This window comes from Monodon monoceros, unplaced genomic scaffold (assembly GCF_005190385.1).
Source record: "Monodon monoceros isolate NGI ecotype Baffin Bay Population unplaced genomic scaffold, NGI_Narwhal_1 Super_Scaffold_21, whole genome shotgun sequence".
Classification (NCBI taxonomy): Eukaryota; Metazoa; Chordata; class Mammalia; order Artiodactyla; family Monodontidae; genus Monodon; species Monodon monoceros.
In genome coordinates, this window is record NW_021703778.1 from 147,645,753 (window position 1) to 147,668,322 (window position 22,570).

Consider the following 22,570-nt stretch of genomic DNA (forward strand, 5'->3'; position numbering starts at 1 on the left):
TGTGTGTGTGTGTGTGTGTGTGTGTGTGTGTGTGTGTGTGTGTGTGTAGTCTCGCAGGTGTGGAAAGGATTCCCGTATAAACCCAGCCAAGTCTTGTTATTCTGCTCCTAAAAGTTCATTGCATGTGTCTAGAAAAATTCTGCCCCACCTGCAGCAGTGAATACTGTTTCTCCAGGCCTTCAGCTGCTGTGTGTTTGTGTTGTAGAGGAGGGGAAAGAAAGAGAAATTCAGCAGGCGCCGGGCTTTTCCAGGCAGCCAGCAATAACACGCTAGCCCCTCAGTGCGGCACAGGGAGAGCAGGCAAGCAGCCTGGCTCTGCAGGGGGAGTCTTTTTACACCTTTCCAAGGAGAGTACCTGGGAAGAAGGTTGGCTGGGGTGGGGGTGGGGGCGGGGGTGGGCACGACCTCAGGCGTAGCTCCTGGAGCAGGTTGACTTGAACGTCCTAACATACTGCTGCTCTGTTTTTTTGTTTTCATTTGGTTTTGGCGTCTTTTGTTCAATTTTATATTTCCTTCTGACCTGTATCAGAAATTCATATAACACTTAGTTTATAGCTTGTTTATGATTATCATTTTCTTAGAACCATTTGATTTAGCAGATTTTGCCAAGCCAAACTCTTTTCTTCTTACCTAATGAAAGACATTGAAGATACGTGAAATAATGCATGTAAAACTACATTCAGCTGTTCAGAAATAGGCACTGTGGGCAGGCTTTGCAGTCAGATAATCCTGTTTAAACCTGAGCCCATAACCTGCGGCAGGTTATCTGAACTTCCTTGAACCTCGGTTTCTTTATCTCTAATATGGTGATGATAATGTATATCTGTGGGTTTTCATGAGGATTATATTCCTCAGGGTGTTACCATGTGCCAAGCACTGAACCTGGAGTGGTATTTGTGTTATCACAGTGAATCTTCACAGCTGCCCTCTTATTAGCCCCATTTTCCAGATATAAAAACAGAGCATCACTTATGTGACTTTCCCAGGCTCACAAAACTAATAAATGGAAGAGCTGGTGTTTTTGAATCCAGGGGTGTCAGCCTCCGGCATCCTAGCTCTTGGCTATCATGCGCTATACTACCTCTCTGACAATATTCAGGCGTTCAATAACTAATAGTTATATGTATTGTTACATACATTTTATTTTTATTTATTATTATTATTTTTTTAATTTATGTATTTATTTTATTTATTTAGTTTTGGCTGCGTTGGGTCTTCCTTGCTGCGTGCGTGCTTTCTCTAGTTGTGGTGAGCGGGGGCTACTCTTCGTTGCGGTTCGCAAGTTTCTCATTGCGGTGGCTTTTGTTGTTGCGGAGCATGGGCTCTAGGCACGCGGGCTTCAGTAGCTGTGGCTTGCAGGCTCTAGAGCACAGGCTCAGTAATTGTGGCGCACGGGCTTTGTTGATCCGCAGCATGTGGGAACTTCCCGGACCAGGGCTTGAACCCTTGTCCTCTGCATTGGCAGGCGGATTCTTAACCACTGCGCCACCAGGGAAGCCCTATATACATTTTAAATTGCAATTCATGCGTTCGACAAGTACATCGACAAGTACATATTGACACCTATAAAACTGTATTTGAAAAGTTAATCTCAGGTATCTTAACTAGTCTCCTACTAGTCAGATACACTGTTGCAAAAGAAAAGGTTTACTAAACTTTTATCCCAGTTACCTCAAATTCTTAAAGAGATGTCTTAATAAGGTCTTCCAGGACTTAAAACTCTTAGAAATGCCCCTACTCTATGCTCCCTTGTGCTTTTATTATTTAGGAGCAGTGTCGGGAACCACTGAGTCTTGCAGAATCCTGAAATATGTTCTAGAAGTTTGGAGATTCAGGGCATGTGTGTGGGTTGTTATTGATAACATAGGAATTATCTCTTCAATAATCACTTCATCCTTTCAACCCTGTTGTTGTCATTGGTCATACTGTTTAATTTTGTTTCTCTGATGGTGTTTTTGAGAATACTGTCAGGAAACACCACAGGTGTCTACCAATGTGAATAACACCGATTGACACTTTTGCATGATTAATATTATGCTTGCTTTTTCAATACCATAGAAATCTGATTTTTTTTTTAAATTTATTTTTGGCTGCATCGGGTCTTAGTTGCAGAGCGCGGGCTTCTCTCTAGTTGTGGTGCGCAGGCCCTAGAGCGCGTGGTCTCAATAGTTGCAGCATGCGGGCCTAGTTGCACCGCAGCATGTGGGATCTTAGTTCCCCAACCAGGGATCGAACCCTGCATTGGAAGGCAGATTCTTAACCACTGGACCACCAGGGAAGTCCCCAGAAATCTGATTCTTAATGCATTATTTCAATATAAACATCAGTTCATTATGCTGATTCCTTACTACCAGTAATAGGAGTCCCCTGGTTACCACCAGGGTGTTTTCTAAGCTGTTGCTAGAGTAGGGTCTCTCTGGAATCTTGGAGGGAGGAAGGTGAAGGCAGTGAAATGGGTGTACAGTGAGTGCCTCTTGTATGCTAGATATAGTATTATATCCATTCCACTGATGAGGAAACTGTTGCTCAGAAAGTTTAAGTAACTTACACAAGGTTGCCCAGCTGGCTTATTGCAGTTGTAATAGCTAAGCCAGGTCAGAGGCTTCCAAAGCCCTATTCCACTCTACCTCCCTCCCCCTTGAGTAAGTGACTCTTCATTTTCTTCTTGTTTTATACATTTATCATCAGTCAGATAAGACATTCCAATTTTATTGTTGCTGCTGCTATACACCCATACACACAAGTATAAAAGAAAAGGTCAACACAATGAATCAAAATTCAGAACTCCACTTGGTTGTAGGTTTGTTAAGAGGCAGCTCTTCACCTACCAGCTGCTTGGGATCGACCTTGTTTGTTGTATATCCTTAAAATGTGGTTTTGCTACAGCTGCCTGGTGGCCAGTTTCATTCCCTCCCCTCACTCTGTGACCTGTGGCTTTTTTCTGTTTGTCTGTGGGCATATGAGGGACTCACAGCAGTAACTTTGCGTGAGATGATGAAAGACCTCATCTTTAAATGTAAAGAACCCCACCCATCTGCAATGGATGCAGCCACAGGAAAAAACTTAACAGGTATATATGACAGCAAAGTCTGTGTAAGATGAACAGCAGGTCAATATGTGATATTCTGAGCCAAATAAAACAAACTAAACATTTGAAGACAAAGACAAGTTAGATATTTATAAACTCTGAATTTAAAGTTGTAAAGAACTCAGAGATTGCCTTGTCTAATTATTTCATTTTACTTATCAGACGATGTAAGACACAAACATTATTAGGAGAACAAGGGCGTTACTAAAACTACTAGTAAGTAAAAGATAAAAGAGACAATTGAAAATGAGGCTATGAGTTGTTTTTTTTTTTTAACCAATTGAACTCCCAATCTGGGGTCATTGCTGATCTTTTGAAGTTACCTTTATTTATATATTATACACGCACAGACTCACATACGCATACACTTACATATTTTAACTTTCAAAAGAAGTAACAAAGATTTGCTTACACACAAATTTTTTTCAACCTTTTCTTCCTGGAGTAAAGTGAGGGAAATCTCTGTCTTTTAAATGTGTCTGGTGAAAATTGGACACATTGCTAGGTTTGCTTTAGATTTGCTTTGGAAGGGAGATTTGATTTCAGTGGATTTGCTTTAAAAAGGGAGTCAGCATAGCGTAAATGAGGAAGGCAATGTAGTACAGTAGGGCTGTGAAATCAGACTCCGACGACGACTTGGATCTCACTTACTACTTGGTAGCTTTGCCATCATGGACAGATTACGGAACCTTTTTGTGCTCTGGTTGCTTCTTCTGTGTATGGAAGTGATGATGGGACCCACCTCAAATGATTGGGAACATGCTATAACATGTAAAGCACTTAGAGCAATGCTAACCATGATAAAAGCTCAATAAAAATTCATTTCTCTTATTATTATGTATTACTTTTTTTCCATTGTGGTAAAAAACACATAACATAAATTTACCCTCTTAACAATTTTTGTGAATTGTACAGTATCGTTAACTATATGCACATTGTTGTACGACAGATTACTAAAACTTTGACATCTTGCATGACTGAGTCTCTGTATGCATTGAACAGCTCCGTTTCCCCCTCCCCTCAGCCCGTGGCATCCACCATTCTGCTTTGTGTTTCTATGAGTTTGATTGCTTTAGATACCTCATATCAGTGGAATCATGCTGTATTTGTTTTTTAGTGGCTGGTTCATTTCACTTAGCATAATGTCCTGAAGTTTCATCCATTGTAACTTATGCAGGATTTCTTTCTTTTTTAAGGCTGAATGATGCTCTATCACATGTATATACATTTTCTTTATCCATTCATCAGTTGATGGGCATTTAGATTGCTTCCACATCTTAGCTATTGCATTATAATTTCAATTTGGAGTTTTAGTTAAACCCCCTGTGCCAGAAGCAGAAATTGGTTTAAATGATATTCAAGAAGGTGGTTTAAGAGAAGTTCAAGGCCCGTAAAATATTAATTAGCTACACCTTTTTAAACTAATATTTACTTGTTTGGACAGCTGAAAATTATAGCAAATTAATTTCACAATTGCTAGAGAGAGATGTGAGGAGAAAGAATGATTAATAGTACCATGGTAAAACGATTAAAAGAATATGTTTGTCCAAAGGCATAAATGTCTTATAAACGTTAAAAAAAAAAAGAGAGAAACAGCATTAGCATCAAATTATGAGCCAGCTTTCCATGGGACACGTAGTAGTATTTCCTTATAATAATCAAGGAAAGGTAAGGGAATTATTCTCCCAAACATACTGACAGAAATGTATTTGGAAGAGCCTTCACAGAGGGCAATTTGCGAATATGTATAAAAAAGACAGAGAAGAAGCAGCCTTCTGATCTAGCCCTTCTACTTCAAGGAAATTACTTTAAGGAAATGATCTGGTATATGTCAAAAGATATAAAACATAACATGATGTTTATCACAACAGTATTCTTAAATAGCAAAATAAACTGGTGACAGCCTTAGTATGTGTGTGGTTTCACAATGGAAGTATAAGATTTTAGGGGGCCTACTTTTTCCCACTTAAAAATGTTTTAGGAACTTATTTCCTTAACTACAAATATAGATCTACTGTGTCAGTTTATAGCATTCTACTATTGGTGATTGGTTAAGTAAATTATGATAAACCATGATAGAAAATACACAGCCATTAAAAACAATCATCTAGATCTACCCTTATATATATGAAAAAATGCTCAGGATAGATATTTGAATGAAAAAAAAAGTCTCCAAAACATCAGATATCATATACCATTTTTGTAAGCCCATGGAAATGCATGTATATACAAAGAAAATAAGTGACTATACACAGAAAAAAGTCTAAATGTTACCAGAGGTGGTTATCTCTGAGAGTAGAATTCGAAATGACTTTTTTTTTTTTTTTTTTTTTGCGGTACGCGGGTCCCTCACTGTCGTGGCCTCTCCCATTGCGGAGCACAGGCTCCGGACGCGCAGGCTCAGCGGTCATGGCTCATGGGCCCAGCCGCTCCGTAGCATGTGGGATGTTCCCGGACCGGGGTGCGAACCCATGTCCCCTGCATCAGCAGGTGGACTCTCAACCACTGTGCCACTAGGGAAGCCCCGAAATGACTTTTAAAACTTTTCCTTTTTCTAATGAACGTGTTTCAAAAAAACGAAAAACCTTTGGTCTGCCAAATATTGCTGGGCATTGTGGGAGAAAGAAATAGAAAGCAAAGCAGAGTCTACAGTCATAGGAGTCTAAATTTGCCATCAGACTATGAGCCTCTACCGATGTATGACTATTAGTCAGTTCTGTTGTGAGAATGGGGAGTGGGCCTGTAGTGAGGAAATGTCATCCATGTGATGTCTTAGGCCTAGTTTCACTGGGTTTTCTGATCATGGGCTGCAGCCCTGGCCTTAGCCAGCTGCCTCATAGTTGGACTTCTTTGGTTGTAACACACACCTAGCCCAAGATCTGTTCAAGTGTCTCAATGCTATTGAAAACCCAACTCAGAGACACTGCTGGTATCTTTGGTTTGCGTACATGCAGGAGTCTGAGGCATGTAAGTATATTTGAGTATCTGTTTTTAATGGCCTGCATTGTTTCTCAGATGTTAGAAGGTACAGTTGATTTAGGGGCTGCCTGAAGCGCACAGTGTTTTCAGTTGGTTGGTGAATAATAGTTTCTTCTAAATTGTTCTGTCCACGTAAGCACCTGTATTCACATCCTTTAGAATAGGTGATTTGCACTAGTAAGAGCCTTCTTTCCTAGTTGCTATAGGAAAAGTAGCTTCTTCATTTGTTTTAGAAGTGGAAGGGAATGCCAGAGGACTTCCAATCTCTTTGGCATCTCAGAGTCCTGTCTCAGGTGCTTGTGTCATCAGTCTCTCTGTGTATGAACGGGAGCATCTTCAGGGTTTCTGCCCCATCCCTGTCGAGGTCCTAGCATTGCCCAGTGCCTTGTTGCAGTACCGGAAGTTGTATTCTTTCTCTTGCTCGGCTTTCAATCTTGTTCCAGCTGACAAACATTGTGAATGGAAGACAGCCAAGAACTGCATGCAGGGTGGGACAAAGGCCTTTTGGAAGCTTGCTTTTGCCAAAATAGAAACAGCTACCCTCACCCTCACCCTGGCCCCGAGCTTTTTACAGCATCATATGGTTGCACAAAAGACGAAATGTGTTCTTTGCATTGAACAGCTCTCGGCCTGGTTGTAGTAGGATGAGTGCTTAGCATCTTACCTGCTCAGGAAGATATACCATCCCAGTACTTGAGCTGCCAGAACTAGAAGTGGCTTTGTATGCTATGTAATGGGAACTTTATCCAAGTTACAATAAAAATCTCATATGGGGAGAATAATGCCCCAAATGTTTGCTCTTCTGATATCAGAGTAAAAGGGGTACAAAGAGACATTAACCCCGCTCAATAGAGATTAACATTTACCTGCTTCATCCCCCTTAATTTTCAAAAAAATGAATTAGAGAGTTATTGATATTTCACTGCAGGGAGGCATCCAGCTCTACTCCATCACCAAGAAGCCTGAGTAAAGGCTAAAAGGGGTGTTTCTCTGGAAGGAATTAAAACACACACACACACACACACACACACACACACACACACTCCCAGAATTTAATCTCTGAACAGTGTTATCTTTCTAGTAAGAGAGCTCAGATCTTGCTTCCCTGTGACCTTCCAAGTTTCAGTCTGTGTTCTATCAGAAATTCCTCCTTCCCACCCACGAGTACCCTTCTGTTGTGGGAGAAGGAGGGCCTTTCCAGTCTTTTGTCTGTGGCCAAGCCAACGCTCAAACTGTGGTTTTCTCTGAGCCTCCTTGCTGAGGCATTGCTGTTTCCCACACCCAATAAAGAAGCAAAGGGCTTGTACTTGTTGACCAGGTCTTATACAGCTGGTGCTTATACCGTTCTCACATTCCCAGGACATTGACTGATGACGGTGCAGCCCCCATCCCTGGGTTAACCCACAAGTGCAGAGTGCTAATACTGTATATCCAAACCTCACATTTTTTAGAAATTATATGGAGAGAACTTTATATAATTCTTCTGCTTATTTTTGAATGAATATCAGGACAAAACAGTTCATACAATCTGTCATTGGTAGAGTGGTAGGATTAGGGCCAATACAGGCTACGGGGTGTACCTGGGGAGGCTGATTTCTGCCAGTAGTCTAAAAACATCTATATATATGTCTGCCTTTAACATTACCTGAGTACTTTCCTGGTTTGCTTCTTAATCAGATTTGATTACTTTAATCTCATTCCACTTAGTCTTGGCTTTGGTGAAACACCTGGGGACTTGTCTACATTACTGACTTTTGGGAGTTTTGGATGGCATAGAATTGTAATAATTTCATTACCCATTCAGTATATGAGCATATGATCACCAAACAACAAATGAGAACCTGGAAGCTTTTTACTGTATTTGGAAAAAGTATCTGCTTTTTTGAGATGCAGCACATGTTACATTGAGGCTGAAACAAGCTTGACTCTTTGGTAGATTGAGAATTATATCTCAGCTCAGTTAGGGTTCCACTTGGCTGCATGTAATAGGGCACCCCCCCCCCCACACACACCCATGGCTTAAACAAGTTAGAGGTTTATTTTCTTTCCCCAGTATAGTCAGAAATCTAGAGCTAGGTGCTCCTAAAGTCCGTGGTGCTATCAGGAACCCGTGCTTCTCCTGTCTTTCTCCTCTGCGGTCCGTTAACAAGTAACTTCCACCCTATGGAAGTTACCTATGCCTGTCCACCTCTGCGTAGATATCCATGTTCTGGGTGGGGAGAAGAAGAGCAGTAAAGGGCAAAAGTTGTGCACCAACCAACCCAGTCTGCCCCCTTTAAAGAGCTTTCCCAGAACCTGTACCTGGAAACTTCTGTTTACAACTCAGAACTAGGTCACATGGTTATCTCAAGGTACAGGAGAGATTGGGAAATGTAATTTTTTAGCTGGGCACACATTATTACCCAAACAAAATCAGGGCAGTTTTATTGGGAAGAAAGGAAGAATTATTAGTACCCAAGCAAGTGAGTCTCCTAAGCAATAAATTCTTCTGATTTATTTTATTTTGTGTTTTGAGATAAAGACTGATCTTATTACTTACGGAACATTGGTGTCTAAGGTCCTGCCACAAAATTTGCATCTAGGAAGGTGAATTTATTTTTGTTTGGGATCTATAGAAGGGCTTACTTACATTTTGTGGCTGAGTATAAGTTGAACACATACCACACTAGGCACTATTCAAACTCCAGAGAATGGTCCTATTACAAGATTACATCTCTATGTAAACACAAACTTGCCTATTTTCTTGTATAGGAATTTAACTGATGCTTAAAAAAAATCAATAGTTGGTATAATGTGAGTTGTTTTTTTTTTCCATTCATGTTGTAAATGCTTATTAAGCACCTTTTATGCACAAGGCATTCTACTAGGCAGTTCGTGAAACAAAAATTAATCAGATATAAATCCAGGCATTTCCAGTATGAATTGTCCAGAAGCAGAAAAAAGTACATATATAAGTGCCTGTAATACAAGGCAGAATGTGCTAAATGTGATAAGACACATACAAATACATTTTTATAAGCATTTAGAAGAGGGAAAGATCATTTCTGCCAAAGAGAATTGAGTAAATATGATCTGGGGAACCTACACATATGTTTTCACTTTAAGAGTTTGTTTTTGCAGGTAGTGAGCATCATTATAAGACTAGAAAACTATGTTGAAAAACGTAGAACCAACTACCATTCACAAGTCATTACAGATAAGCAGACTTACATATCAGCCCATCCTTTGGTTCCTCAGTAAAAGGCAGTAGTTTGGGAAGGAAGGGAGCATTTCAGTTTCTACTGTGTTCCTGGCACTTTGATTTATTTCGAGAAACCTTTACTGAGTGCCTGGGCTACATTTACTTCTGTGATCTTCATTTAATCCCCAACAATCCAGCCAAGCGATTATAATTGTTTTATGAGGAAGCTAAAGCTCAGAGAGGTTAAGTAACTTGAAAAGGCCACCCAGTTTATAAGTGACAGAGCCTGCATTTGAGCCCAAGCACATTTGACTGCAGAGCCATGCTCCTTTCCACTTACCTGAGTGTCTACTTTTCGCTGATGACCTAATCTGGTTTTGTAGCCATAGTAAGTGTTGAACAGTCACTTCCTTCTTCAACCCAGTCTAATGGCAAGTCCTAGAACCAGCTGCTTGAAACTTGGCTTTCATTTGGATACTTTGATTTGTACTCAGAAAGTTAATCTGTTACCTGCTCAAATCTTGTTAGAACTTGACCTCCTTTTGACTTTTCAATAATTGATTTTTGTAATAAATAGCTACATATAGATGGTACAAAATTCAAAAAGGTACAAATGATATATAGTAAAAAATTAGTTTCCCTCTCCCCCTGACCCCTAGCTAACAGTTCTTTTCCATGGAGGATGCCAGTTATTTTTAAGAGCCTTTCAGAATTGTTCTGTGCAGATACCAACATTGTATATATGTTTGTGTGTGTGTATTGGCATATAAATGTATGTTTGTATGTATCCTTTTTTCTTTTTTACTCAAGTAGAAGCTTACTATACTCACTGTTCTGATCTTGCTCTTTTTATTCATCTTTTTATTTGTATTTAGATGTCCCAGGAAGATTTTTTAACAAAAGAAAAACTCAATGAATTTGAAATACGGTTGTCACCAGGGCAACATGTATTGAATAGATGTTCTTACTGATGGCAGTTCTGTCACAGCGTGAAAAATCTAACTCAGTAAAGAATGTTTTTATTTCCAAGAGCATTTCACTAACAGTGGTTTTCCTCCTCTACTACTCATCCAGTGAATGTGTTTATGGATGGTCGACATAGGACTCTTCAGCCCCCATTCTGAGTTCTGGTCTTCTCCCCACCCTGAATGAGGCATCTTTCAAGCACTCTTCAGTCTAAGCTCACTTATTGGGAGGCAGTGGTGAAAACAGAAGCCTAGGTTAGCCCTCTCCTGCCTCCCTCCTTCCTCCCAAGTGAATCTCTCCCACAGATTTTGAGGCCCTCAGATATGGAAACAGTGCTTGAAAGGAGTGGGTTTGTTTTTGAGCCAGTGCCCACAAGCTGGCCTCTGCTGCACCCCTTGGTTTCTGCAGATCACCCAACCCCTCGCCTCCCCCACTCCCACGTACACCCCCGTGTACACACTCTGCAGCCCCGGGCTCCTGGCTTTGCCCCTGGGCTCAGGTCTTCCTCAGCTCCCCTTCTGTGGTCAGAGATAGAGGCAAGCGAACAGCTCTTCAGTTCCCTTTCGGGTGGTTTCCAGAGACGGGGAACATCTCAGTCCAGTTGGTCTGTGTGAAAAAGCCCCAATCCTCCACCTCTGAAATCACTTTGCTCTTTGTCAAGCCTCTCAGCCAAACACATTCCCTCCACACAAGACCCCCTCCCTGATCCCCCACTCATATCTGCCCAGCCCGGAACCCTTGGACACAGTTTCCTGAAATGGGACATTCCAAGGCATGAGTATAGAAGGGTTGGTTAACATTTATTTACTAAAGCTACCCAGTTTGTCTCTTATATCTTAAAAAATAAGTTTACCTGGTGAAGTTCACCTAAAAGGTGAATGTAAGAGCATCTGAACTTATTCCTTTAGGCCTTGCCATGAGGAAATGACATTTCTTCCATGCCTCTTAAAATGTTGTGCCTACAAATAGATATCAGTTGCCAGAAATCCTTTTAATAAAAAGTCCTACGTATTTTGTCAATTATATTATTTTCCTCCTAATATTACTTTACATTTAAAACTTTTATGAAGCAATGCATATTGAAAGCAGTGTTAACACAATTGAAGAATCAGTAACAAAATTTGGGACACAAAAAAACTATTTCTAATGGGGTGAATTAAGCTGTAAGAGTTTTTTTAAGCCTCTCCCTGAGGAAGTGTACAATTAAATACATCCTTACTGCAGGTACATGTTGGTGTTTGTGACATCTAGATGGTTTTTAGGTCATTATTCAATAGTTGTAGGCTTACCCTCTGAGCGAAAATACCCTTGTTTTGCTCTGGTATTTGTATATAGTAACTACTATTCATGTAGTAATTTTACTTTGAAAGTGTTTTCAAGTGTAGTTTTATGTTAATCTTTAGGTCATCAAGGTGTTACTACGCCACACTGGCTCCTTCCCTTTCCTCCAAGGTACGAACCTTCTAGAGGAGTTCAGAGTTCTGGGAGTGGGCTGGAATTGAGTCAGGCTTCAAGTCACTTTTGTTCTGTGCTGTATTTCTAGTACTCGATACCCAGCAAGAGGCATTCATTAAATACTTGTTGACTTTAACAATGAAGGGATACTAAGACTGAGAGAGACCAAATGCTTCTCTAATTCACGCATATGGACAATACATAGTACCTAGCCGCCCTGAGTCCTACTCCAGTGTACTTTCAGCAAGATAATCTCAACTCTCTGCTAAAAGAGACTTTCCTTCCCTGAACCTAAACCTGCATTGGCTTTACTGGAGGAGAAGTTTTTCCTTAAAAATTACTTAATTTTAATGGTTTCCCATTTCCTTTTGTCCCACCTCAGGATTGCAAACCAGTTACTGACTTACAGCAGACTAATTCGTGAAGGGCATCTCCATCTTTCATCTTTTTTCTTTTTCTCGTAGGCGATCTTTGGCAGCCAGACACTACCTAACTCCAATTTATGGACAATAAATAACGGTGCAGCTTGCAGAATTTCAAGCGCCACAGCTAGTGGCCAGAAGCCAACCACTCTGCCACAAAAAGTGGTGCCAGCTCCAAGCTCTTCCTCTTCCTTGGTCCCCAAACCCCCGTCCAATCACAAACAAGTCCTCAGAAAGGCAGCATCCCAGAGGGCTTCCAAGTAAGTTTTCAGTAATCTTCTGTTCAGTTTCTTCTGAGTTGTATCAATTCTATGCAAACAGTGCTCTCTATTTCTGGAGGCTCAAGACAGTTTGTGCTGAAATGTTGAAAAGAACACCTGATGGGGAATAAAGGCTAACTGGTTCTCAGCCCCAGCTACAAATTAGAATCACCTGGGGAGCTATTGTAGCACAGCCAATGTCCAGGCTGTGCCCCGTGGGAGGGGCAGGCACTGCTCTTTTATGTTCCCCAGTGGTTGTGATGAGTGCTGCCCCTGGCAGGGTTCAGGGTCATTGCTAACTAACTCTTCGGGCCTCTAGCAGGAACCTCAGTCAGACAGTGCACTGGGTAACAGTGCTGAACTGTGGGCTTGGAGGGAGGAAATGAAAACTTCCTCCTGGATGTGTTTCTCTTTTGGTCATTCTACAGAGTTAGATCTTTTCATATATATTTCAGATAAAATGCAATACTCTTCCCTCACCCCCACCCTTGTTTGTTCATTTTTAGGCATTTGAAAGGGAAGACATAGGATTGGGATTTCATTAGAGGGATTAACTTCATTGACCTTAGTCATCAGGCTCTGTGTAGCAACAATGTTTCTAATACCTTTTGTCATCTACCTGTTTTACCTCAAAAAAGACATTTCCGTACCTGAATCACGTTTTTTAGGTCACATCCTTCACTGTACCTCCAGCCATCTTCCCTAGTAAACCAGAAATGGACTGGTAAAAGGAGTGCTGGTTCTAACAGCCCCTCTCCATTTAAAATTGGGGAACTTATCAAAGATGTCTGGAAGAGGCAGGCATTCCCTGATGGATAAACGCCTAGAGGAGGTTTGTGTATTTCTCTCGTTCTCATTGAGGCTCCCCATTCATTTGTCCTTCACAAAATCAATTTTAGTTGTAAGGAGGAATCCTAGGGCATAGAAAAAGCAGTTAGTGTTTTTCCCCCCTTGGATAATGAATCAAATTCTGGATTTGGATGGAAAACAATCCCTCGTGGTTGTTTTAATTGTATTGCTGCCATTATTCATTTATCCAACAAACGTTTATTCAGTGCCTACCAAGTGCCAAGCACTGTTCTAAGAATAACAGGCATCGTAATGACTTTATAGAACTATCTGGAGCAGTAAGGAGAGGGCAGTGGGAAGGCTGCAGTTCGTGGTTGAGAGCCAATAGCACGATCAGAAGGATGTATGGTCCCTCACCCTAGAAAGAATAGCCTTGAATCCTTAAGAGTGCAGCCTCTGGAGCCAGCCTGCCTGTGTCCCATCCCACCCACCCCCCCTACACACACACACACACACACACACACACACACACACACACACTTTACTAACGTGAGATCTTCCACAAGTTACAAATTACTTAAACTCTTGACTTCAGTTTCCTTATTTGTGAAGTGGGGATAACAAAGTGTATTTGCTTCATAGGACAGTTGATAAATATTAGCAGACTTAATATCTGTAAAGTACATAGCACAAGACCTAGCACACCTAAGAACTCAGTAAGCCTTAGTAACCATTATAAGCATTCCAAAACCACACTTTCTTTCCCAGGTTTGAGAAGCCCACAGTTAGGTGGGAATATCAGTGAGTTGGATATGAATGTTGAATTTGCCAGTGTGCTCCTCGTTTGTGGCTTTTCCGATTATTGCTGAGATGGCCCGTGGTGCCCCTGTGGCTAGTCTGCTGGTGGAGAGGGGGGCTCCGTCAGCAGGCAGCAGGGCTGGACATTCGAGGACCCCACTCACTGCCCTGAACTCACTGCTGGCAGGAGAGCACTTCAGGCTTCTGAGATGGAATTGCAGCTCTATGGACAAACTTTGCTTTGCTGCATTTTTGTGGTTTCTTCTCTCTGAAGGGCAGGAGTGTGGGAAAACCGGAAGCAGCTCAGCACCAAAAAAGCACAGGAGAGGGGGGGAAAGCAAGATTTCTTCAGAATTTAAGAAATATAATCCAAGTATCAAAAGGCATGCAGTGAGGCGTTGTTCCAGGAAATAGTTTCCAATTTGCCTTTAAAACTCTAGCACAAGTCTCTGAAGCTAAACAAGTTAGCACTAATGGAGACCTGAACATCCTTTCCCTTATATGTAAACTAGTGCCGTGAGGCCCCTGCTGTTTTCAATATGCATCCGACTCTTAGGAAAAAGAATAGCATTGGTTTTCTCTGAACTGACTCAATGAAAAGTTCCCCCTAGGAAGTATCTAGGTAAAGTTTTTAAAAATAATCTTTTTATTTAAGAATTATTTTAGATTTACAGAAAAGCTGTCAAGATAGTACACATAAAGATAAGTAAACCCAGTTTTCCCCACGGTTAACATCCTATACTGCTATGGTACATTTGAAGACTGTGCCATACTAAGAAACTGTCATCGGTACATTACTATGAACTAAACTCCATACTGTATTTGGATTGATGAAGTTATTTTTAATCTAGAGAAACCTTTCATGGCTCCCGAAATCAGGATCCTGAGTATCAGTCGATACACTACTCTTATTGTTCTGAAGTAATTCTTGTTCCTAGCAAGCGTAGTAAGTTACTTAACATCTGTGGGACTCAGTTTCCTATTTAAAATAGGGATAATAATAGTACCTGCCTCATGGGGTTTTTAAGAGAAGTAAATGAATTAATGAATGTCAAGCACAAATACAGTGCCTGGTACATAATAAATGCTAAATAAATGTTAGGTATTATGGTTAATACTAAGTTGGCACTTCAAGAAATTTTCATGTCATTTTTCACTTTCTTCCTACAAGATGTGTTGCTTCATTTGCTTGGAGCTTATTGCAGCCTTTATTCGGGCTCAGTTCAGATTAATCAGGAACCCTCAGTTATGACTGGAGGGAGATACAGAGTCACACTCAGGAATGCCATAGTTGTCCCAAGAGACACAGCTAATGAGAAGTCGTAATGAGCTTTTGACCGTGCCAAGCCCTGTGTTTTTGGTTGAACTTCAGGCTTCTCCTAGCACAGCAGTTGGCACTGGACAAATATAGAAGCAATTTCCAAGAGCATCAAAGTTTCCACATCCTAGAGGGTTGAGTCTAGAGAACAATGGAACATAAAAGATGGAATGTCGTTTGGATTTTGGTGCAAAGGGAATTGAGAGTCAGAACAGTGGGGTCCTGTTTCTTTATGATAGTAGCCAGGTCACTTTTCCTCTAAAGGTTTCAGCTTCCCATCTGTAAAACAAAACCCACTGTCGCCACTGAATAATTAACCAAAATAACCTGTTTTCAGTCTATTCTGTTGAAAGATTTTTAATGAACACGTTTGTTTTTTAATATTGATGCTTTACAGCCATTTTCCTCATCCTTTCTTGGCCCAACAGTTCTTTGTTACAGTTCTCAAATTCATATATTTATATTTCCTTTAGCTAAATCTCACTTGTCAATTCTGTGAAGAGAGTGGTTTGGAATTTTTTTTTACCTTTTCCATGGTGCCAATACCCTTTTTTGATTTTCCTCTTTAATGTTTGTAACACTTCATAATTTAGTACCAACTTCAGATCCTCCTTTCAAAACTATTTGTGGTATTTCTTCCAAGCAGTCAGCTGAACTAGGAAGGATGACAGCCTGTGAACAACTGCATGCATATGAACTGTTCCTTCCTTGTAAAAGACCTCTTTTTTTTTCAGAGCCAGAATCACACTCTCCAGGAAATATGGAGAAAGAAACCTGAGATGATTAAAGTTTGCCAGGGAGGTGGGCAAAACTCATAGACTAGAGCTGAATTTGGAAGGGCAGGGTCAAAGCTGTTTACCTTGGGACTTCTCTGAAGAAAGAAAACTGTATGAGAAACACCAGACTTAACACATTTTTGACCGGAGACGTATTACGGCCACAGGCATTAGCTTCTGCAAAAATCCCCCAGTCAATAATGTGTTAACTAAAGGACTTTTCTTTAAATAGCTGGAGTTACCTTTCCTTGCCGGGTTTTAGGATATCCTGCCTCAGGGTGACCTCAGTAGAAATTGAAGTCAACTGCCGTTCAGTGTCAGCACCCAGGACAGTGGTGTTTGATAAAGGCTGCTAGGGAGTAGGAAGGAGGAAAGCAATCGAGAGCCCGGGAGCATGTTAAACCAAATACCAATTAATGTGACTGGAACATTTGGTGATGTCAGCAATATGATGGAGGTGCTCAGAGGTTAATGTCAGAAAAATATAAAAATAAGGATCAGGAAAAAAATATGCTATATCTTTTTAACGTATGAGTCATTAACAGGAGGCAAATTGATCAGGAGTTACAATGGTCCAAAAGTAGGGTCTTGATGTGAGCACTGAAGATGTCATATTATAGGTTAACCTTCTTCTCTCAGCCTTTCAGCCTTTTATTATGTGTAGTTTCAAGAAATATAATGGAATCTGTAGCATATCCATCCTTAAATATAAGATTTCTAAATTATGCATTTCCCAAATATATAATCATAGACTTTCAGTGCTGGAAGATAAAGGCCTGGATGAAGGCACAATGTCGGGCTTTGGGTGTAGCAAGGTATACAGATGGTCAGTGGCAGAACCAAAGCCAGAATTCGTATCACCCACTGTGCTAACCCCATACTCTTCTCAGTAGACCACTGATTTCAGACCCCTCCCCCACCCCCCCACCAGTCCATTCACATCCGTTCTGCACAGCAAGTGGCAGATTAATCATCCTAAAATACTGCCTTTGGGAAAATGCAGGGTCAGCACTTAGGAACTCACTCCCGTTCCTTTCCACGCCAGTTTTACCACTTAAGTGGCCAATGAAATACTCAAGAGGAGGAAGAATCAGTGTCACCCTCATACTGCGGTGTTGGGGAAATGTCTGTTAGATGTAGCACAAGAAGGATTGCATAGAACAACAACATCGAGGGCTTTATATACTGCCTGTCTATGGGAGTGCAGTGTAGGAAAATACTGGGAGCCCTGGAATATACCAGACAATGCCCTCTCACTCTAAGGGGTAGGCCTGGGGCTAGAAAGAGCTAAGGGCCAGTTGAGGAGTCACCACTTAGACTCCCTTTCCTCTACCAGCCCTCGGCGTTTGGAACTCAGTGGTGGCATTAGGAGATCTTAGGAATTGGTTTGGGCATGACGACGATGACATCAGTCAGAGAACTAGGTACTAGTAATCACTTCTAACCAAAAGTTGCCATTGGGATATGTATGGTCCAGTGGAGAGAGAAATACGTGAGAGTCATAGAATGATGGATCTTCCTTTGGTGATTCATACTTATGTAATTTAAATTAAAATCTTACTTCTCATTCCTGCTTGCTGGGATGTTAAAATGGTAATATAAATGTTGGGTATTTCCCATCTCTCACTTCCCTTCTTTCTTACCTGATTATGAAAATCCCTTTTTTAAAGGTTTGGACAGAAACTTAAAATAGCCTTTGATAGAATTCCTATCAGTTTCTCTGTAATCCTGTGTCCTTATTAGCAAACTTAGACTTTCTTCTCCGAGGATGAGCAAATATTTTAAGATCTTGGGGCCTGGGAGCAGATAGTATAGCTTAAAAGAAAGCTCTGTGGAGAAGATTCAGAGGAGCTGCCAACCTCCCAAATAAGTTTAATCAAGAAAGAAAACAACATTTTAGAAAATCCCTAATGTGCATTGGTGTGTAGAGCTAGAAAAATCTATCTAAGAGCAAGCAGTCTGGGGTCAGGAACGATTAAATGGAAATGAGAACACCTGAGTGAAAAATTGGGTTGAACACAGTGAATCGAGATTGGGCACTGCAGAAAATTGAATTAATGAAATTCAGGACAGATTTTTAAAATTCTGCCAAAATTCTGAGGAAAAGGTATACAAAGGTAAAAATGATGAGAGAAAAGATAGGTTCAACCTAAAAGAGTGAATTCCAAAATGAGAATAGAATAGTCATTATTATAGGCAGAATAGACCTAACATAAGGACATAAAGGGTTTTGAACAATATAATTAATAAGATTAAATTAACAGACATGCAATTTTATGCCCTGCAGAGCTCCCAGGGAGTATTTTTCAAAACAAAACTATCTCACTGTAAATCCTAAAAAAATGGAAATTATACAGTCTTCATTCTCTGACCACTTTACAATAAAATGAGATATTAAAAACATAGACAAATGTCCAAATAATTTTAGAATGTTAAAACATTCTTTTAAGTAACTTGGATCAAAATTATTTTGGAAACTACCTTGAAAATAAGAATTGTACATATCAGAACAAGACAAGAAAGCCCACTCTAGCCACCTTTATTCAGCAGTTAGGCAAGAAAAAGAAATAAAAGGCATCAGTGTGGAAAGTAAGAAGTAAAACTGTCTATTTGCAGAATGCCACTATTTGCAGACGACATGATATTGCATATAGGTTGCATACAACCCTAAAGACCCCACCAAAAGACTGTTAGAACTCATACATGAATTCAGTGAAATTTCAGGATACAAAATTAATATACAGAAATCTGTTGAATTTCTCTACACTAACAATAAACTATAAGAAAGAGAAATTAAGAAAAGAGTGCCTTTTACAATTACAGCAGAAAGAATAAAATACCTAGGAATAAATATAACCAAGGAGGTGAGAAGATCTGTTCACTGAACGCTATAAGGCACTGATGAAAGAAATTGAAGACAAAAATAAATGGCAAGATATTCCATGCTTGTGGATTGGAAGAATTAATACTGTTAAAATGTCCAGACTTCCCAAAGCAATCTACAGATTCAGTGCAATCCCTATCACAATTCCAGTGGCATTTCTCACAGAAATAGAACCAAAATCCTAAAATTTGTATGGAACCACAGAAGACCCAAATAGCCCAAGCAATCTTGAGAAAGGAAAGCAAAGCTGGAGGCATCATGCTCCCTGATTTGAAACAATATTACAAAGCTACAGTGATCAAAACAGTATTGGCATAAAAACAGACACACAGATCAATGGAACAGAATAGAGATCCCAGAAATAAATCCAGACATGTATGGTCAATTAATTTACGACAAAGGAGCCAAGAATATACAAAGGGGAAAGGACAGTCTCTTTAATAAATGGTGTTGGAAAAATTGAATAGCCACATGCAAAAGAATGAAACTGGACTACTATCTTAAAACATACACAAAAATTAACTCAAAATGAATTAAAGACTTGAATGTAAGAATGGAAACCATAAAACTCCTAAAAGAAAACATAGGCAGTAATCTCCTTGACTTGGTCTTGGCGATGAGTTTTTGGATTTGACAACAAAAGCAAAAATAAACAAGTGGAGGGCTTCCCTGGTGGTGCAGTGGTTGAGAGTCTGCCTGCCAATGCAGGGGACACAGGTTCGTGCCCCAGTCCGGGAAGATCCCACATGCCGTGGAGCGGCTGAGCCCGTGAGCCATGGCCGCTGAGCCTGTGCATCCGGAGCCTGTGCTCCGCAACGGGAGAGGCCACAACAGTGAGACACCCGCATACTGCAAAAAAAAAAAAAAAAAAGAAAGAAATTTGCTAAGAGAGTAGAACTTAAATGTTCTCACCAAGGAGAAGGAGAAGAAAGAAAAAGGTAAGTATGTGAGGTAAATAACTAGATAGGGGAATCCTTCCACAATGCATATGTATGTCAAATCACCACGATGTACTTTGAATATCTTGTAATTTTATATGTCAAGTCAATAAAGCTGAAATAATTTTTAAAAACAAGAAAAAGAATTATATGTATCAAAACTTATATTTGAAATTTAGGCAAAGATGCACTCGAAGGTAAATTCATAATTATTTTCAGTGTTAAATATGGAAAGATTGTAGAGAAATTAACCAAGATACAAATGGCAAATTAGCTTCAACCAATATAGTGGTTTCAGCTGATTACAAAAGAGTGTCAGGTTAAAAAGAATTATGAGGACTTCTGTGAGCTCAGCAAAACAGAGTGCTGTGATAGATTAGTAATGTCTGATGTTGAGCGTAGTGAATATGCACGCCACATATTTGTCATACCTGAACTAAGCTTCCATCTCTAGAAGTTAAAAAAGGGTCAATAAAACAAAGCTAAGAAAAACAGATCAAAGGAAATCAAGAAGAAAGCAATATAAACTGAAAAGCAAGCAGCAAAATTAGTTAAATCCAAAACCTTGTTTAGTTCTGGGTAGGGGGACAGGGAAGGAGAAAAATAAACACAGTTCTGCCAGAAAAATAAGAGAATTAAAGATAGAAGTTTTTAAAAGTAGATATAGGGGAGATTGAAAAATTATGAGGACACTGCACACAATCGTATGCTACTAAATTTTTTAAACTGGATGAAAGATAATATTTTGAAAAATACGAACTATCAAAATTGGTTCTTGAATAAAAAAAAAAACCAAGTAGAACAAGGTAGAAGTTTTTAAACTATCCAAATGGGTTCTTAAAGAAATAGGGTACACACGTAGGCCTAGGAAGCAATTTTAAAATATCGTCTTTAAAGTAGTTCTTTGAACCTTTTTCCTGAAATATTTGGAGGCTTCCAGCTGCCTGCAAAGTAAAGTTGAGAGTCCTCACTCTGGACATTGAAGCCCTCTGCAGTTTGTCCTCCGTCCTGTCTCCAGTCTGCTTCACACATGGCTCCATTCATTGTTCCTACCTGCTCATGTCATGCCCCCTGCACAGAATGCCCTTAACTATCTTGAATCTAAGTCCTGCCTTTTATTCAAGATCAGGTTCTAATTTATCATCTTGACACAGCTTGACCAGATGCCCCATTCTCAGCTCCTCAGCCGACTCTTCCGTCTGCCTCCTTGTCTTATTTTTCCTTTTCATATGTGTTCTGCTTTTCGTTAAGTCTATTAGGGACAGATATCTTGTCTTCATCCTTTTATCATATATATATTGAATGTGCACTGCTGTGCATTGCTCTAAATATTGGTGATGACACCAGTGGACGAGACAGACATGAGCCCTCTTTTCATGAAGGTTGTTTTTGAGAGACAAGAGAGAAGTTCAGCCCCTGATATGGCTTATATTCATGATAAGTTCTCAGGAAATGGTAGTGAAGGAGGTGGTGGTGAAGATAGAGATGGTGGCACCATAGTATTTTGCATCAAGGTGAATGCATCAAGGATCACTAAATAACAATTATCTCTTCGTTAGTTATTTAGACCATGTAGAGTAGTGTATGGGAGGCAGTAGAGTACAACTGCTAATATCCCAAGATTTCGAATTAGACTTGAATCCTGGCTCCTTTACTTAATTGACTGTTATTTAGGGATACCTCTAAGCTTCTGTTTTGTTATCTGCAAAATATTACCTACGTCGTGGAGCTGTTCTTAGGATTAAAGGAGATCGTGTGTTTCCCTGACATATATTAAGTGTCCATTGCATGCCGGTTGGTGTAGTTTGTAATTCCTGCTGCCGATATTGTTCCCTGTTAAAAGAAATCTCACTTTTGTTGTTAGTAAACTGATATTCATAAGTATGATTTGGCTCTAGCTAGCAAGGCTATGGAAATTCACACACATTCTGATTTCCTGAACACTAATAACTCTAATGACTACTGAAGGCAAAGGCTTAGTTTCAAACAAAACAAAAGATTAGATTTGGACTTACTGACTTCCAGTCAAGTTGGCTCCGTAAGTTCTCACTTAGTATTCCGCCTCTGCTTCAAATAGCAGTGATAGATAAAAAGCTTAAAGAAGAAAAAAGAAACAAGGGAAGCATCTCCTTGGCCCCAAAGTGTACAGAAATGAATAGCAATCAGTGAATGAGGCTGAAGCAACAAGTTTTCTGAGCCCTGCTGTGGAAGCAGGCAGGGGCGGCCTGGAGCTCAGCTCCTGTGGCATATTGGGGCCTGAGAGCACCCTACCCGAGAGGAGAGACTCATTACTAGAAAATAAAACAGTGATTTTTTTCAACTGGAGATGATGTTGCCCCCCAGAGGACATTTGACAATGTCTGGAGTCATTGGTTGTCATAATTGAGCGGGGGGAGGGGTGTTGCTACTGGCATCTAATGAATAGAGTCTAGGGATGCTACTAAACGTCCTGCAAAGCACAGGACAGTTCCCCACAGTGAAGAATTACCCAGTCCAAAATGTCAGTAGTACCAAGGTTGAAAAATCCTGAGCTAAAGAATGCACTGGGCTCTTCTACAGGGAGACTGACAAAGCTGACATGGACCCACTGGCTGAGGCTCCATCTTTATATAAGGCTATGGGCCTACAGAGTTAGAAAGATAATGAAATACCCTTGCAACTGTTCATGTCTCAGAACTCACCTGGATTTCTATTTATCTCTGAGGCAGGGGCACCA

The 22,570-nt window shown here is 40.2% G+C and overlaps 1 protein-coding gene across 1 annotated transcript in view; it reads left to right on the top strand.

Moving 5' to 3' along the window:
• Positions 1 to 22,570, top strand: part of TTLL5 (tubulin tyrosine ligase like 5) — a 307,505-nt gene that overhangs the window by 214,668 nt on the left and 70,267 nt on the right. The window contains exon 31 of the mRNA XM_029239548.1: positions 12,134 to 12,351. Coding sequence (XP_029095381.1) covers positions 12,134 to 12,351 — 218 coding nt within the window. The remainder of the gene's footprint in view (positions 1 to 12,133; positions 12,352 to 22,570) is intronic.